The sequence below is a fragment of the Colobus angolensis genome, unplaced genomic scaffold, assembly GCF_000951035.1.
Source record: "Colobus angolensis palliatus isolate OR3802 unplaced genomic scaffold, Cang.pa_1.0 Scaffold29, whole genome shotgun sequence".
Lineage (NCBI taxonomy): Eukaryota > Metazoa > Chordata > Mammalia > Primates > Cercopithecidae > Colobus > Colobus angolensis.
Genome location: NW_012116154.1, coordinates 1,472,061 through 1,491,644, shown reverse-complemented (window position 1 = coordinate 1,491,644; position 19,584 = coordinate 1,472,061). Strand labels below are relative to the sequence as shown.

At 40.8% G+C, this 19,584-nt stretch overlaps 1 protein-coding gene across 8 annotated transcripts in view; it reads left to right on the top strand.

Moving 5' to 3' along the window:
* Window positions 1-19,584, top strand: part of LIMCH1 (LIM and calponin homology domains 1) — a 351,601-nt gene that overhangs the window by 268,149 nt on the left and 63,868 nt on the right. For 2 of the 8 annotated variants that reach the window (XM_011949049.1, XM_011949048.1), the window contains one exon: window positions 16,640-16,675. The exons of 5 other annotated variants lie outside the window; for them this stretch is intronic. In XM_011949049.1, the coding sequence (XP_011804439.1) occupies window positions 16,640-16,675 (36 nt within the window). Of the gene's footprint in view, window positions 1-4,493; window positions 4,797-7,274; window positions 7,518-8,925; window positions 9,256-10,514; window positions 10,634-10,742; window positions 10,852-11,313; window positions 11,575-16,639; window positions 16,676-19,584 lie in introns of all 8 variants that reach the window. One more of the 8 variants, XM_011949045.1, reaches the window with a different exon arrangement.

Below are 19,584 nucleotides of genomic sequence, written 5' to 3'. Positions count from 1 at the left end.
TCCCATATCCCATGTACCAAAGACCGGACTAGATGCTGAGAAGACAAAAATAATAATAGTGAGGGGAATAATATCTCCTCACTAGGTACCATTTTCAGACCTCTCCCACTTCTGCCTTTAAGGACATAGTAGTAGGTAATAAGTGATACAGATATGAATATGAACTTATGTGAAATTTTAATCTTCCTGTCTTTGACACACATTTTTCATTTATATCACATGTGTAAAGTCTTTAAGCTAGTGTTTACCAAGGATACCATCATCCTTAGAGTATCTAAAATAGCAGGGGGAGAAGAGGGGGAGCTGCATTAAGCTAATTCAGCACACTCAGGAATAATGGTCATGTAGAGAAGAGAAGTGGGGCAAAGACTGGGAAGTCCATACACGTACTGTGCCACTTCAGTAACTGGGACGTTTATTTTATTAAAAACTTTGAATTCTTTTATGACAATTCCCATTCACTGTACAAACATCAAATCATAGTTTAAAAATGTAATTCTAATGAATATATATTATCTTTGTTTATTTCACTTCCATTCACGTTTCCTGTTATCTGGCTTAATTTTAACCTATTTCATTCAAGTTAGCTCTCATATGCAGAAATTTGCAGGTCAGTTAATGTCATTGCCTCAGATCTTCTGACTTAGCATTTAAAATTGGGCTCTGGATAATTATGCATATTCTCAGAGAATGTTCCCAATAGCAACACAACACAGCTGCTCCAAACACCCAGAATTCATTTGTTAGGCAGATTTTTCAGCTGCCAGCCAGCTCTCTCATAAAGGTTTTACACATAGCATGCCACCAGCCTGGCATGTCTACGTCTTTGTCACTTACTTTTTTGCATGCCACAAGAGTTGAGAGTCATTCTAAGTTTATCCACATTTGGGATCCTGCTTTTAATGTGGCAGAAAGTAGCTTAACTGGAATGAAGTATCATGAAGAAGAAAAGGACTCTTGTCTTGGTGTCTGAAAAATAGGAATTTAAATCATTGAAATACGCTGATACCTCTCAAGGCGTTTTAACCTCAGTGTTCTGTCTTTGACATCCAGATGAATTCTGCCAGCACGTCTTTGCACCCAACAAGAGGACCACTTGTTGTGGCCCATTTCTCAGCTGGGAAATGTTTGTAGAGATGAGTGAGATAATAGAGCCATGTCTGAGGGGAGGAGCATATAGATGAACAACAAAGCTTTCTTTTGTAGACTGTTTTTTGTTTGCTTGTTTCCCAAGTATTCTTAAACACCTTGCTAGGCTGGGTGCGGTGGCCCAAACCTATAATCCCAGCATTTTGGGAGGCTGAGGCGGGCGAATCACTTGAGGTCAGGAGTTCGAGACCAGCCTGGCCAACATAGTGAAACCCTGTCTCTACTAAAAATACAAGAAAATTAGCCAGGCGTGGTGGCATATGCCTGTAATCCCAGCTACTTTGGAGGCTGAGGCAAGAGAATTGCTTGAACCCGGGAGGCAGAGGTTGCAGTGAGCCGAGATCGCATCACTGCACTCCAGCCTGGGCAACAGAGCGAGACTCGTATTATCTTTAAGACAATATACAAACGGGAGCAAAGGCACATGTTACTTCATTTTCACATGAGGTCAAAAACCTGTAAGTCCCAAGCTTCCTGTCAAACAATATATTAGCAGTATCTTAGCATCAAGAGACAGAAAGTAGGACTTCTTAATAAATGTGTGGAGTTTAATATTTATTAGAGTTTCCACTGAAGGGAAAAAGTATATAAATTACTTTTTCTTCTATTTTATTTTATGGTTGCGCTAACTTAATTATCCCCCAAATATCAGAGTCTGCCAAAGAAGCCAAGATTTCTGTTTTTAAGAGGATAAAATAAGAACCAAGATGCACTTCCCCTGAATTAAAATGCCATAGAGATTTGAGTTCTTTTACTTGGTGTTTCCCACTGGAGAAGTAAACTTTTTTTTGAACTGAATTATAGGTTTCATGTGATTGTACTTCTTTTCTAATTGTTTTCATATGTTTCAGCACTCAGTGCTTGCTTTCTGCTAGTCTGTGGATCTTCTCAACCACGTAGTAATTAATTACAGAGAGGAAAACAAGGCGGGGGGCGGGGTGGGGGGTGTAAAAAAACCTCTGAGGAACAATAGACATTTTAGAAATCTTTAGAGGAAGAGCAGATGCAGCTAAGTGCCAGACACGGATTCCTCTACAGTCCTCCTTACCAGACGCCGGTTCACCATGGCTGCTGAACAGATCCTCGGGTATCGGGGACCAGCCAGGCACATAACTTGTACGAACCTTTGTGACTCTGGATGTATTAGGGCAGTGCACAAGTAATTGTGGTTTTGCCATTTTTAAAGGTAAAAACCGCAATTACCTGTGCACCGACCAAACAACTGCCCTGATTGGAGATAGGGTGAACAGGGAGGTTTCCAGTGTCACCCAGAACATTCCCAGGGGGACTAACAGGCTTTTTTGGAGAGCAGAGTTTCCTTCATTGGAACACACTAGCTACCAATCTAAGCTGGTTGCTTATGCATTGCCAAGTAAAACTGGGTGAAAGAAAATGCCAGCTCTTCCTTAGTTTCAATCATTATCTCATTCACTTTGAAATATATAAGCCTCAGAAACGTTGAGACAAGAGCTTTTCTTCCCCCTCACTTGCTTTGGACCCATAATATCTCCTACCAAGATAGCTAGCCTGCCTTTCTTTAGGTAAGGCTGTGCAGGATCACCAGTTGGAGGCAGGGCTTGGCATTTCTCGTTTCACATTGTGCTGTATTCCTTCCACATGAAACAGTGAGCTGTGTCCCCAAAGCAACTCCTTCTTCGCAAAGCTACTCATCTATGAGTGACTTGGATGAAATAAAAGTGCCAAACCTCCTCATGAATATAAATCCAGACAGCCTGGGCCTGCCTCTTGAGTATACTTCAATTAATTTACCTGAGTTCAGATGGCTTGAATTAGAGACCTTAATATTCTCTTCTGCAAAGTGGGCATCATAATTCCTATTTTGCAGAGTTGTCATGAAAGTTAGTGTATCTGGAATGTTCTAGCTACTAAGAGTTGTAGTTATTGAAAAAGAAAGTAAAACAGACCCAAGTTTCACAAAAAACTGCTCTTAAGGTCCTTCAAAGAAAAAAAAAGCACATTATAAAAGTCATTTAAATATTTTGATACCTAGATGCCTGTGAATACAATCCTACATATCTACCTTATACATATTATTTGTTATTTCAAGGCCAACAGGGCCAGCTCAAAACTTGTATCATTATGTTTTGCTCTCCATGAATCTGCCTTGAAGCTCTGAACTTAAAAGACTCAAGCAATTAGTGGAAAATCAGTCACTGTGACAGTTTTTCAAGTGGGTGGGGAGTGTCTTCAGATAGCCAATGGTATGAAAACTTTCTTCACCCTCTTTTTTTTATCTATTTTTTTAAGTCCACATATCTAAATTGAGATCCTTTGAAATGAGTCTTGCCACACTGGGCATTTAGCCTAAAAATAAACACCCAAGGGAATTTGCAGCCTGGCTGGGTTCACAAGATGCACAAGGGACCAGATTCTCCCTGCTCAAATTGGCATCGCAAATTGGCAGGGCCATTTGCATAAACATGAATATTTTATTCCAAAAAAATCTGCCCGAGCTGGGGGAGGTTGGAGCCCAGGACTGTTTAGTTTGTCCAAAAGTGGAAAGAATGTTGCTCTTTGGACTTCAGGGGTTCAAGCAGAAGATCTGCTCCTAAATTAGGGTATGAGAGCTCTGATTGCACTGCTGCATTCCAGCCTGGGTGACAGAACAAGACCCTGTCTCTTGAAAAAAAAAGAAGAAGAAGAAGAGTTGGGAGGTGGAGAGACAAGAGGATGGAAGAGGGAAGAAAGGGTTGCTGATGGAAAGGTGCAGGGTAAGATAAGCTTCCTGGGAGTGGAGGACCATGGGAATGGAATAGTTTAAGACCATCCTATGAGTGGTCGTAAACTATCCCAGATGTTTCAGGTTAGCTCAGCCCTGAAGAAAGAATTCCTTACATTTTGTAATCTGTTACACATTCTAGGTGTGGTGTCACACAGCTGCATTCATTTGTTTTCCCCCAAATCAGTTTCTTGGTGGCTCAATTTTTTGCCCTGTCAGTCAAAAACAAATTAAGTGTCTACGGGGTACTAATGTGCTAAAGAAAAAAGAACAGTAACAAAAAGCTTCCCATTTTTCCCCAAGTTCATGCAAAGAATCTGCACTGTCCCTTTCAGAGCCATTTAGGATCCTGCCTTTCTGTTGCTGATGGAAGCCCTGAAAATTAAATGAATTTTTAGTATTGCTAGTGTCTGGCTAAATTCAAGGTTTTAAAACCCACCCTAACTATGCTGCAACTCTGGACTGAAATAATGAACAGATGCCATTTGAACTAACAATATCAAGAAGACTTTTCACTAACAACACAGTTGTCTGTCTAGAGACGGGGATTTAATTTTTTTTTGTCAGATCACATGTGGAGTCCCATGTAATTTTCCCCTATTAGTCAAAAACAGTTAAGTGAAGAGAAAGAAGCTATTCGTGATATTGTCCTTCACAAAGAAAACTCTTTCCTGACCCACCAACATGGCAACGATTCAGAGGCAGAAGGTGAAGTTGTGTGTCGACTGCCTGATCTTGAGAAGGATGACTTTGCTGCAAGGAGAGCAAGGATGAACCAAACCAAGCCAATGGTGCCATTAAATCAACTCCTCTATGGCCCTTATCCAAAGAAAGGGGCAGAGAAATCAGATGGCAGCAAACAGCTCTCAAAGGGAATCTCTAAAAAAAGAAGTCTAGAATATAAAAGGTGTGCGTAGTGTGTGTGTGTGTATGTGTGTGTGTCTATGAAAGAGAGACAGGGAGAGAGGACATAATTAAGTGAAGTCAATTTGTATTGTACCCCCTCCAGTTCCTCTTTCCAGCCCCTCAATTATATGTACTTTGTAATGGGGGTTTATTTTGAAGCAGAACTTTAGATATTCAATCTCCGCTAAATGCAGATGGCAGACACTAGAGTGTCCATGTCCAAAATAGGGCTGAATTTGCCAAAGAAACATTGAATTCCAGTGTGTAGATGTGCTGAATCAGGACTCATCACCACATATGGGTGCTGGTGTCATCAGTTGTCATTATTAGCAAAAATAGACATGTACTATTGCCTATCAGAGAACAGCCACCTCTCACAGCTGCTCCAGTCCATTCAAAGGAGCAGAAAAGTGCTAAAAGCGCTTCTCTCTTATTGGCTCCATTTAGATGTTGGAAGGAAGAAAAATGAGCCTTGTTCTTTCTTCTCTCACACCAGCAGCATCACCTAGACAAATGATAATGAATATTTCCAATCAAAAACACTTCTCAAACTTATAATATACTTCTCTATGTTCTGTCATAGAAATTGTTTTCGGACCAGTTTCCTTCTGCCAACATTTTCCCCGTCCTCTTAATACATGTTGGAGTGAATTGGGGAAAGGAAAATTATAGTAAGATGGAATTTCACCAGTGATTTTTGTCCTAATAGGGAGATACGATTTCATTTAGGGTGCCCACTTGCTGAATTTCATCCTGCAGAGTTAGTCATTCATGTATTTTTCCTTATATCAAAATCAGCTAGAGATAGCATCTACATTACTGAATTGTCATCTTTTTGCCCATCACTTTAGAGGTTTTTAAGCCTGTTGAACTTAGTATATAATTATTTCTGCTGTGCTTTAGACAATTAAAATTGTTCTTTGGGCAGAGTTGTTGAGCTCAGTGGAGTAGTTGATCTTTTTTATTTTTCTTAGGAAGTACCAGATACAAAAACCCATGAGAGATACCTAGATATAGAACAGGGATTAGATAAGAGAAAATCTGGCATCATTTCTTTACAGGACACATTATAGCTTCAGGAGGCCCTTGGTCTTTGCCATTGCAGTTGGCAGGCCTTGTAACAAACCATTTTTGGAGGGCCTTGTGGGAGGGATCAGTTGTGCAAGTGAAACAAAGACTTTTGGATAACTGACTAACATCAAGGCATATTGATGGCAATCAGCAATTTGAGTCAGGAAAAGGACTAACCTTTGTATCTCCCTTTTTTCCTTTCTCCTCCATGTAATTTTAATTCCTGATATTTCCAGCTACATTTGTCTGTTGTCACCTGACTCTGTGTTTGTGGACACAGTTCTGGGTCTGAAGCAGCCCTTGACCTCTCTAGATAGCATGAAAGAACTTATTTAAAAAAAAAAAAAAAAAAAAGTCCCTAGTGCCTGTTTGCTATGCCCTTCCTTCATCTCCTTCCTCAAACTAAGAAAATTCTGTAGCCTTTCTATTTTTGTAGGCTCTGCAAACATGCCAAATCATCGAGGTAACAAAAGACTACCTCTTGATTTTCCAGCTTGAATGATATATTTTGTGGGAAAATTAATAGGCTCTATTTATGTATTTTTTGAGATTTTTCTATCCCAAGAAGGGTATTTAGTTAGAAATAGACTTTTAATGGAATATTTATATATATAAATGCCACAGCTTTGGTTTAAATCGCAGTTTTGTCAACATTAGCCAGATAGTGTTCACTTCATAGGAGAACAATTGAAAATATCAATTTTAGCATCAATAAAGGTGAACGGCTATTAACATAAGAAACAAGTGGGTATTGACCCTGTCAATCCAGGTAAAGAAGACCACCCTCTGCTTTTCAAGTTTGCCTTAGCCAAACCTGACTAACGCCATGAAGCAGACGGTGAGTTTAAACGTTGAAACTTTATGTTCAGAATTGATTTAGATGTACTTTCTGGCAGCTGTGGGTTTAGGTTTGAGATATTTAATATGTGAACAACGTTCCAGCTATCTCCAAACTAATCCTAGAATTTGGATCATGCAGAGCTCATTACGAACATTTTACTAGTGCAGTAAAAAACATTCCAAGAGGGCTAAGGGATTCAATCAGAAAACCTGAATTCATTACAGTAACTTGAATAGTGTGGGAATTGGGCATCATTACCATCCAACCAAAATCTCATTACCATTAGTAATCTTTCAGCAGGCATGGCTTCTCTTCCTAAACCGTAGTTGAGACTATCATCTGGAAGGGGAAAAAAAACCTCTGTCTCATTCAGAATTATAATAAGGGTGATATAGATGAAAGTCATCACAGCTCCCATCGATTCCATTTTTGAGAAAGGGAAAAGTGTTTCCATCATTTTGTTCTGTCCTCAGCCTGTGAGTTTCCATGCTTGACATTCTCTTTGTCTACTCCCCTTCCTTGAACTTGATTTTTCCATTGGTGTGGGGGCCTGGATCAAATGGACAGAAACCAGGGCCACACAGAAGAGATGAAGTCGATAGTGACCTGTAACATGAGGGCTCAGGAAAGTGAACCTGTGGAAGGAGGACTCAGGAAGGTGCCAGATCGTCACAAGGATGACCTGGCCCAGCGGAGAATTCAGGGCAGCCTTGCCCCTCACCGTGAGCCCCCGAGCTTCATTACACTCTCCAACATAACAGAAGCCGACTTGGAGACATGGGAGAGACTCAAAGTATCAGGAAAAGCGAGGTGTGTCATGTTTCCCCCCAGTTTCCCCCTAGCAGTCACGGTATTTCGTTTTGAAGGCATGAAATGCTTATCTTTGTGTCTTTTTTTTTTTTTTTTTTCTGTCAGGGTCTTGCTCTATTGCCCAGGCTGGAATACAGTGGCTTGATCACAGCTCACTGTACCCTCGATTCCTGGGCTCAAGCAGTCCTCTCCCTCAGCCTCTTGAGTAGCTGGGACTACAGGCCCATGCCACCATGCCTGCTTAATCTTTTGATTTTTTGTAGAGACAAGGTCTCACTATGCTGCCCATGCTGATCTTGAACTCCTGGGCTCAAGGGATCCTCCCACCTCAGCTTCCCAAAGTCTTGGGATTACAGGCATGAGCGATGGCACCTGGCCAAAATTTTAATTAATTAATTTTTTTTTTAAATAAAGATGGGGTCTTGCTATGTTGCTCAGGCTGGTCTTAAACACCTAGGGCTCCTAGGGCTCAAGTCATCCTTCCATATCAGCCTCCCAAAGTGCTGGGATTACAGGCATGAGCCACCATGCAGACCCCTTATATCATTTCTTATTTTGATGGCTTGAAAAAGTGCCTCTCACATCACAGAGCTCCTGGAGCTCAGCATATTCAGCATGAGGTGAATTTATTAATACCAAAAGTTACAAACCACATGGAGAGAAAACATTCTCTTTTTAACCCAGCCACCTTTCCAAGAATGGTTATTTATTTTGATAGACTTGTTTACTGTAAATAATTTAAACTTGACTTTCAAATAATTTTAATTATTCCACAGTACCTAAGATTTTCTTATGCCCTTATTTATGATGTTAGAGATATTAGAATTGATGTTTTGAAAGCTATGGAAGCTTAAAGACAAGGTAATGATCATTTCTGGGCAAGACAATGATCATTTCTTCATTTGAGTGTTAATGAAAAAGCAGTTCTGCTCTAGCCTTAAAAATATTTTTCATATAGTCTTCCCTCGGTATCCGTGCTTGATTCTAGAATTCCTCTTGGATACCAAAATTCTTAGAGGCTCAAGTCCCTTGTATGAAACGATATAGTATTTGCATATAACCTATGCACATCCTCCCATATACTTTAAATTATCTGTAGATTACTGATAATAGCTACATTAACATAAGCATACCTTATACATGTATACCTAACACAGTGCTTTCACATCACTTTATTCATGTGGATTCAATGTAGTACTTAGTGCACGGCAAATTCAAGTTTTGCTTTTTGAAAATTTGTGGAATTTTTTTCTCCCAAATAATTTCCATTGAGGTTGGTTGAATCCTGTCAGTGGGATGCTGAACTCACTGATAGGGAGGGCCAACTACTTCTAGTTGCTTTTTTTTTAAAAACGTCTTATTGCTTTGTACTTAGACATTTTTAGAACTTATTTCTGGTTTTGACTAGGGATGGAGATGTTCAGCACATCTGTGCTTCTGAGCCTTCCCCAGAAATTAAAGCAGAAACTGCCATTCATGATGACTTTGCCAACCGCAAAGCAAGGGCCTCTAAGAAAGCTTCCAGCCCCAGGCAAAAGTTTGTGCACTTTGGGCCAGTGACGGAGATAGATCAGCAGAAATGGAAGCGGCTCAGCATTGGCAAGGCTGGGCCTAGAGAGGATGAAGAAGAAGTCATTTGTCATGGCAGCAAGATTCAAACGGGCTCTGTGTCTCCTGTCTCAGCGGCCACTTCCAGCTTAAAGGGGCACCAAATGCTTAATCCACAAAATGACTGCAGGTATTTTTTGCCATACACATGCAAGGATAGCTGCATGGGAGTCGCTGCCGCTTTTAAAGAGTTTGCTGAAGTATGTTATACAAAGCCCTGGAGATGACATAGTTTTAACAGACTGTGTATAGCAGAGAAGTAAGGTTAGTGGGTCCACCTGGGGGGGACATGTGTGTGAAGTTAAATGGCAGGCATCCATTTTGATTCTGTTGTCACCAGAATCGCTGCCTGGGAATGCCAATAATCTTGGCAAATGACCCTTTTTCCCTCAGCTGCATCCAGTACTATTTTATTGGTTGAAAATACTGAATGAGCTAAATGGAATGTTTTAATGATATCACTAGGGTTTCCTGGGCTTATGTATAACCTTTCTCTTTCCTATCCCTTAGAGAGAGGAAGAAAAAGTTATTAGTATCATGAGTTCACGTTTTGGACATCTGAGTAGACGTATTAAAAAAGTAAAGGTCTCCTTCCTCTCCCACTTTTTAAAATTATATAATAAATCAGCAGTCTTAAAACTCCTCTTTGGGGGTTTCTGTAAGTCAAGACTTTCCTTGGATGAATCGCCATCCAAATGTGTGAGGGAAGAACACCTTATAGGCCTGTCCCAGTTCTTATCCTCCCTGGAGGCCACCCAGTTTTGAGTTCCCAAGCCCTCTTTTGGGGATTTGGTTCTGTGGGCTGGTAGGAAGCACATACAGGACATGTGTAAAACTGGATTGCCCTGGGAACCTCCATTCCCTCTGTGCGGCAGGAGCAAAGTGAGGCTCTCCGTAGCAGGAGGAAGTGTTCATAGCATTCTTCTTTATATCTTGCCCTTGAAATCCAAAGGAAATGATGGGTGGCCTATGACCTATAGAAGGGTTTCTTTGGTTCCAGACCTGGGGTGGCACCATAGAAGAGAGAAGGCTATAAACACCCAAAATAAAGAGTTGAGGTTTCAGAGGATGATGGGGATCTGAGGTGGGGAGAAGGGGGTAGGAAATTAATAAGAAATACATCCTCGAGGCCTTGAATCCTGAGAGGCCCATCATTCAGTCTTGTGGTGACAAAGTCACGCCAGCCTTGTTTGACCTTCATAGGCCCTAGCCAGAGTTCACATTCCATTATCTCAATCTGATTATCTCATCCTTACTAACCAGCCTTACGAATGAGAGCAGCCACATTCTTCTCTTACTAATCTTTCAGTCCCAAGGACTTTCCTTGTCTTCTTTTGTAATCCTTGTTCCTCTCCTCTCTTGCCACCAATGCTACTTGATCGTCTGCAGAACAGTGAATTCTGGCCAAGGTGACTATTACAGAAGAGCCTCGTGGCTGGCTCCCGTGCCAGAGTCTCAGGAAGAGTGGGGCTGCGGTCTGGGCGAGTGCTCGAGGGGGATAGAGGAAGGTGAGGAGCAGTTTTTCCTGCCTTCCCGGGAGGTGAAGGAGGACAGGTGGGGTCAGGGCCTCTGGTGTGAATTCTTTCCTAGGAGTGAAACTGTCCCCTCTGGCTTTAGTTACATCCAAACAGCTGCCACAGGATGGCAAAGAAGAAACGGAAAGCGCTCCAAGAGATTCTGAGAGACTGTCAAAGGCAGAAAGATCAGAGGAGAGCAGCCAGCCACTGTGAGCATCTTGCCTGCGCTCCGCTCCGTGGTGTGTTGCCCCTGCTGTGTGTGGCTGTCGTGTTCCCAAAAAAACAGCTTAAAGTCACAGTCTGTACTTGGCGACTGATAGAGCGAGGAGTAAAGTCAATAAAAGAGTGTGCTCATCCCAAGATCAGAGTTCTGCTTCTGGTGCCCGCTCTGGGTAGAGATTTTAGCCTTTGCATGTGGCTGAGTACTGGCCAAATTTCATTCTCAGGACTCACGAAAACCAGAAAGGGACCCCCATTCCTGTGTGAGTATCAGCTGCATGACAGAGGGTCACAGTATTCAAAAGGGAGATTTCCTGCTCAGCTGCTCTGTGTGCCGCTGCCTCCAGGGACGCTGGCTTCTTCTGTCTTGAATTAACGCCAGTGAGTGATGCTACTGAAAATATTTTTAGCAGTAAGTGGCCTTTGACTGGCTGGACTGAATGTTGCCCTAGGGCGTGTCCTCTGGCCTCTGAGTGTGAGGCCTCAGGGACAGAAGAGAAGTTGGAGAAGATGATAGCTCCTGCCTGGAGTGGCAGTGGACTGAAAGGTCAGCGAAAGTTGGATGATTCACGAAAAGACGACATGATGGCCAGGAGAACTGGGATATCCCTTAGACACACTGGATCCAACCCAAACCAGTTCCTTCCAGTTCCATTTGCAAAGCAACAGGATGCGGAAGAATCTTCCAAGGGTCTACCCATTAAAGATCAGAGGTCAGAAGGTTATTCTGTGCTCTTGTGACTGTTTCTTCAGTCTGAGCTTTCAGTGTGTTCTTAATGCATTATGGCACTTCAGTGCCACTTACCTGCTGTTGCTAGCAGAAACAGAATGATTAAAATTGGCCTCATCTGCCAAGAATGTTTTCCTCTTTTTGCATGTAAGCAGGTGTAATTCAGTGGTGAATTTACCTGTTAAACATTTTTTTCTGACTGGTGGACTGAATAAATGGGAAATTATTTTATTTCTTTCTAGCTCACATAGTTGGGTAAAAGGGTTGAACTTCTTTCTGATTTGCTTGATTTCACTCTGATTCCAGGTCCAAAGACAATTAGTACATTTATAAAAGTTGTAATTATATTAATTTTTCCATATTAGCAAACACTCATTGCCTTCTGGAGGTAGGATTTCTATTCCATGCTCTGACTTGACTTAGAGTCAACCATGACTTGATGATGATTAAGGAAATAATTATCCTGGGGTTCCTGTTCCAGTATAGGGTCCTATATGTTAAAACCTCTCTTGCCATTTAATAAAAGTGATACATTTTTGTTAAATGTGTGGTCAGCCTACCAATGTAGGGCAAAGAAGTGAGGAGAGCTTTGCATAATTTATAAGCTCACCATAAAATAGGAAGCAATGGAGTTCTGCTTCTCCAAGGACCCTGATGGCAGTGGGAGAGAAGGCAAAGTGGGAGGCAAGGAGAACAGTAGGTAATCTCTCCAGATTTTTTAAAAAATCAATACCCTAGCCATCTTGATCATCTGAATTTAATCTATATTTTACATTCTTCTGAATAAAACAGTAATGGAGCCTAGCACTGTTTTCAGGGAGCAGAAGTAATATTTGTGTTTTACAACCACAGATTTCTTTATAGCATTTCCTCTATGTCTGCTCCCTCAAGCTCACCTTGTCCTGGGAATTCACAGGTAGGTTGAAGGAATCTATGTTAGCTCCATTTCACAGATAAGAAGACCGATGTAGAGAAAAGCTACATGAGTGGATCGCACATGATTCCCGAGCTTGTTAGGGCTGGGGAGACAGAGGAACAGAGTGGTGAAGCTGGTCCTCCACAGTTACTCACTTTCCAGATGCCGTGGACTTGACCCTGGGTCCGCAGGCTTCTGTAAAGTAAGGTAGAATGGAAGGAAAGAAGGAGGTGAGGCCTAGAGACTGCCTACTGGATATATTTACGTGCTCTCCTGTTCACTTATTCCTTATACCACCTTTGAGAGGAAGAATTTCCATCTGCGTTTTGCAATTGGGAAACCGAGGTCCACATGTCCACAGCTGGTACCTACAAAGCCAAGATCCAAACTCAGCTCTATTGGAGTGGAAACGCACCATCCCTCTCCAGCATGATGCCTACACAAGTAACTAGAGGGGACTGTGGAAGCCTGAGGAATTCTGTCACTTTTTTTTTTTTTTTTGAGATGGAGTCTTGCTTTGTTGCCTAGACGGGAGTGCAGGGCCTGATCTCATCTCACTGAAACCTCTGCCCGTTCAAGTGATTCTCATGCCTCAGCCTCCTGAATAGCTGGGATTATAGGCACCCACCACCATACCCAGCTAATTTTTGCATTTTTAGTAGAGATGGGGTTTTGCTGTGTTGGCCAGGCTGGTCTGGAACTCCTGACCTCAAATGATCCACCCGCATCGGCCTCCCAAAGTCCCGGGATTACAGGCTTGAGCCACTGCACCTGGCCTGTCACTTTCTTTGTGATTTGGGAAAGCATCCTCTTTATTTTCACATGGGAATGGGTGGTTACTCTGAATACAAAGAGGAATGGTCAGGTGAACTATGTGACATACTGTGTGATTGAGCCAGCAAACACCACGGGGATGCACGTTTCCTTTCAACAAGTGTTTATTGAGTAATAATCACTATGTGTAAAGCACTGTGCTGGGTGCTGGGGGGTGATCTTAGATGAGCAGTAAAAACACTTTAAATTAAGCTAATGCTAGTTCATGATATAGAAATAGATAACTATCAAATTATTGATTCTGAAATGCTTTATTAGTAGTAAAAGTTACATAAATACAGGCAATGGGTGCATAGGCTATTCCCTTTATCTTTCTACCTACCCCACCCTCAAAAGTAAACTTTATTTTATTTATTTATTTATTTACTTTTTTGAGACAAAATCTCACTCTATCACCCAAGCTAGTGTGATCACAGTTCACTGCAGCGTGTACCTTCCAGGCTCAAGCAATCCTCCCACCTCAGCCTCCCAGGTAGCTGGGACCATAGGTGTACACCACTAGACCTGGCTAATTTTTGTTTGTTTGTTTGTTTTTCTTTTGTAAAGACAGTCTCACTATATTGCCCAGGCTGGTCTTGAACTCCTGGGCTCAAGTGATCCTCCCACTTCAGCCTCCCAAGTGTTGGGATTATAGGCATGAGCTGCCATGCCTGGCCTCAAAATTAAACTTTATTGACTTTCTTTTTTTGTAGGATGCTTATGTCAACGGTGACATGTGTGGCCAATTTTGTACCTCATAACCTATTGACTCATGTACTTTGCATTAAAAAGAACACTTTATTACTTTTTTTTTTTTTTTTTTTTTTGCTAACTTGCCTTTACTTTTTGATCTCCTGTAGGATGATTGGGAAAGTCACTTGACACCTCAGCTCTGATTATCTTCCCCTTGCCAGCAAAGGCAATTCTGCTTAAGTTGGTGGCCTTTTAAAGCTAATATATTAGTCTCACAGGAAATTCTTTAAACACGCAGTACATAGTAAAGAGATAAATAAAGGTTATCTTCGGAAACTGGGCTATTCTTTTCAATTTCTTGAGCACCTGATAAGTATTTAATAAATACTTACTGACTAGTCTGACCACTGTTCAGGGAACCCAAACAGAAAAATGTCTGCTCCTGTGGGGCTTACATTTTGGTATAGATCTACATTTATTGGTAGAGATGTCCATGAAATACTGTTAATTACTTTGTGTAGCAATAATTTAAATTCAGATATATCCTACATGCAACAACATAGTTGAAAAACTCACAAAATGTGCTAAAGAAGCCAAACTCAAGAGTACATACTATTTGAGTCTGTTTACATAGTACAAAACACTCAACACTAATCTATGCGTATGTTCAGTTTGTGAAAATTCATTGAAGTATATGTGTGGTATGTGCACTTCCTGTATGTATCTTATACTTCAATAAAATGTTAATTAAAATATTCAAATTGAAACACAAAAACACATAGCAACTATTAATAGATTCTTGATTAACCATCCATTGGGAAGAAATTCTCTGCTCTCTTCCACAGATAACTTAGGAAACACTATGTTCGAATACATTTATTCCAATAGGCCTATTTATTAACGGGGGAACACCTAGTCTTCAGAATTAATGTTGCCCTTTCTTCCCTTCCTCCTCCCCTTCCCTTTCCATCAGAGTCTCACTCTGTCGTCACCTGGGCTGGAGTGCAGTGGCATGATCTCTGCAACCTCCGCCTCCCCAGCTCAAGTAATTCTCCTGCCTCATCCTCCAGAGTAGCTGGGACCACAGGCGTGCTCCACCACGCCCAGCTAATTTTTTGTGTTATTGGTAGAGACAAGGCTTCACCATGTGCCCAGGCTGGTCTTGAACTCCTGAGCTCAAGCGATTTGCCTGCCTTGGCCTCCCAAGTGCTGGGATTACAAGCATGAGCCACTACACCCAGCCCACTCTCTCTTGATGTGAAAGAATCTGCTTTAATGTAGTAGTGTTTTGGAAAATTGAGAATATTAGGTTCAACTGAAGCACCTTCTGATACCCTGGAGAAGGAGAAGATGAGTCTTATTCCCAGAAGAAAAACATTCACAAACCCTTTCCTTGTCTTGTTTTTGGCCTTTTCAACAGAGATTTGGGGTTTTGCACTGGTATGGTTGCCTTCACTGTGAATTAAATACTTATCATTGAATGTATATTATTCTAGAATGATAAAAGCATAAGAGAAAAGGGGGTATGTGTGTGTACACTCATGCATTCTGGGGTGTTTTCTCTAAGATTGCAGGAAGAGATGTTTAGAAATTACCCTTTTCCTGTAAATATTGTGAAACTGATCATGGGACCAGGTAATTTTTGCTGCTGACTCCAAAATGTAATTTATTGGAAACTGGAAGCAGGATGTATTTTCTTTACTATTCTTTGTCCACCATCAGAATTGCAGAAAGGAGGAGCTTTTCAGGGTATAGGTAAGAACTGACCCTTAAAATTTACCTTTGCTGAAGAGACAGGCATTTGTTGGAGCTGTGTTGTTTTTTTGTTTTGTTTTGTTTCTTTAAATGTGCTTGAAATATGTCTTGTAATGTTCTAATATTTTTCTAATTTAGTCTTTTTGCTTTAGACTCATTTAGACTTCAAGTGACTATTGGAGAGGGTACAACTTTATGGATTTAGATTATCAGGAGAATATAAAAGAGTAGAAAAAAACTTTAGTTTTTCAAGTTATGGAATATCATCCAAGTCTGGTTTTGATTAAAACTACCAGTTTTCTAGGAATTGTGGTTTCTGTCAAATGCATGTGGAAGGCACTGATTGGGGTTCTGGTTAACTTTCAGAAAACTGCAGAAACACTCTTTGATGTTATTTGTGCAAATGCATTAACATATCAGGGACAGGGTCACAGTAAGGGTGCACTTGTACAGTGGGTGTCCATTACAGCCCATTACTGCTGAACATAAAGGCACAAAAAGTTGAACTGTTTGTGAATGACTGTAATACATGTTTGTTTTCTAAGCTGCCTTCTCTAAACATTGTGGATTGCACCTAAGCCTTCCTGTGTTTATATTGAAGAGATTCTTTCTTTTTGGGTAGTGTGGGGATTATTTTCATTTCTCTTCTGGGTTTTGAGATAAATTTTGCATTTTTTAGAAACATCAAGACTTGTCTTTGATTTTCAGCAGTCAATGAATATTGCTAATTGTATAATGCCACTTCTCTTTCAGTATCTCAGCAAAAAAGGTTTGGCACACATGTATTTCACCAGCAGTTTTTATTTCCAGCTTGCTTACAGCATTCACTTTCAACTCCACCAGTCCTCTAATTTTGTATTTGATCTTATAGATACGGTCCGAGAACTCCTGTGTCTGATGACGCAGAGTAAGTTGCCTTGTATTTGTAGGATTACATTAATTACTAGCCTAAACTGCATGCTTCCAGTACTTACCACTAATTGAAATGCAACTGATGCAAGTGAACTGAATAGTTAGCTGACTTGTGCAGCAAAGCTCTTGAAGTTGGAATGCAGAGCATACGTTCTGTGCAGGAAAGATGAATGAAAAAGCAACTTAAGCATGATTCTAATATGAAGCTGCTGCTTGAAACTTAACATTTGCTTTTCATAGACTGGGCATGTTAAAGTTGTTGTTCTTGTTATAGTTTGAACATTGGTACCCCTTCTGAACCGTAGAATTATTTAAAGGGTATTCTGAGTTTTGCACTTAATTCTTGATATGTTGGGGCTTAGAGTTAACAACGAAGTAGTCATTCCAATAGTCTCGTTTTTTAACTAAGAAAATAAATCCCAAACCACTAATTATAGATTCAGAAGCCCAAGTTCCTCCCAGGTTGGAGTCATATAAACTGTGGGATGCTTGAAACCAAAACATCGGAGTTTTGCTCAAGTTCCATGGCTTAGCAAGGGGCCAAGGATCTAAGACATGACTGGCCCTTCCCCTCCCTGCTGCTTGGTTTTCACTCAACCAAGCAGAGGTTCATTTCTTATCCCATACTTCACATTCAAATTTGAGAAGAATCCAAACCCTCCCATTTGTGACCACGTTAACTCTGCTTCAGAAATGGATTTCCCATATGCAGATCATTCTGCAACTGATATATAAGGGAAACTATTTATTTATTTATTTATTGCAAAAGACTAGCCTTCTCAGATTCACGTAATTTGTATATGAAGAAACGTTGATTAATATCTAAATCCAGCATCAGTAGTCTGCTGATCCTGACATTGAGAAGCATTTTGTGGCCTCATGGGAGCCTGGGCCATCCAGAATGCAATCACCAGCCCTCCTTTGTCTGTCCTTTCCTGAGCCTCAGTTTCAAGTCACACAATGAGGAATCTGAATAGAATTTGCAAGTAGAACACGCAAACATCATTTCCACCAATGACAATGAGATTAGGCAAAACAGTAAGTGTCTTCAGATTGTGCTATTTCCATGTTTGTGTTCAAGATGTCTACTTAGTTTGGACTCCAAGCTCTAAGTGGTCAAACTCCAGGGCCAAGTTTCCCATATGTGATCTGACATAAAGAACACTTATGCCTCAAAACCAAATTCAGCCTGAGCTTGACTGACTGCACAGAGTTAAGTAGTCTGTAAAATTGAGCCCTGGTTATTACTTTTCAAACCTGCAATGGCAATATTTAACATTCACTGAAAGGAGGGTTTTATAAGATCGATAGGCAAAACACTACTTTGGTTTGGTGAGCGAAAACATTTTGATAGAATGGATTTCTTCTTCATCAATACAAGGCTACTATACAATTTGCTTAAAATAGACCCCTGGGAAGCCCTAAAAGGTGAAAGAAAGGAAGGGAAATTAAAGAGTTTCTGAATTTTGCCCGCACCTGAACACAAAACTTCACCCACAGGAAAAGTTAATGATGTCTTAAAAGGGGTGGGGACAGGGACTCCCCTCTTGCCTTCTCTAAGTTTACAAAATGCAGCCCCAGGGACCAAGAAGAGTAAAAGGAGCTTCTTTTCCAGAGCTCTTATCTAGGGATATCCAAAGTGCTGGGTTTCCTGCTTAGAGCAGATACAATTTACATGAAACCATGTGGGGAACAAAATGAAAAGTTGATATCAGGAATTTATTCTTAAAATAGAAACTTATACTATTTTTAGTTTATTCCCTTAATAGCTCCTTTTTCCAAAATCTTTAAAGGCATTTTTTTGGCACAGGCTATGTTTATTAATAATTGACACATTCTTAAAATAGAGCCCGATCAGAAAAAAAGATGAGCCCTTTAAGGAGAATATAGGTCAGGGGCAGACCTACCGCACAGGCAAACGGAGAAATTTCCACCTCCTGGCCAGCCAAGAATGTTTCCATAGATTTAATTTCACCTTCTTGCCCTTTTCCTCACTTGCACACTCTTTCCCTCCCAATACCTGGCCCACCAAAGGAGTCGGTACTTTGTGAGAGCCATAGGCCATTTTATTCTGAATTCTTTTACTGTAGACTTGGCCCAGAAACAATTTCCAGGCGCTTGGGGTAATTCCATCCTGGCCCTCAAAAATGCCAACCCACCACCAAGGGAGACTCCTGGACTCTGCAGCCAGGAGCCCTCATGCCAACAGCCCAAGGGCATAGACATAAGGTACTGTGGAGCACAGTATTAGTCCAAGTCACATTAATATTCTGGAAGCTGGCCATCTCCAGGATCCCATACCCGTCAACCCCCATCCCCAGACACACACCTCTTCATTTGGGAGGCCAAGTCTAACCTGAAATAGGGAACATGTTCTGAATGACAACTCAACCCATTTTCTTTTTAGTATTATCAATTCTGAACTTCTTAATTTTTTTTGAAAATAGCATAAATATATCACTCAGGTTTGTTCCTTGTTTTTTGGCCAGTTTGCTGATATTTCTTTAAAACAAAAAAAAACTTGAGAAAAAAATACAGGTTGAGCCTGCCTTATAGAAAATGCTTGGAGTGAGAAGTGTTTCAGATTTTGAACTTTTTTAGATTTTGGAATATTTGCATATACATAGTGAAATATCTTGAGGATGGAACCCAAGTCTAAATATGAAATTCATTTATGTTCCATATATACCTTAAATGGATAGCCTGGAGGTGATTTTATACAATAGTTTAAATAATTTTGAGCGTGAAACAAAGTTTTGACTGCATCCCATCACACAAGGTCAGGGGTAGAATTTTCCACTTGTGGGGTCATGTCAGCACTCAAAAAGTTTGGGAGTTTGGAGCATTTCAGATTTCAGATTTTGGGATCAGAGATGTTCAACCTGTACTTCCTGGTACATGAAA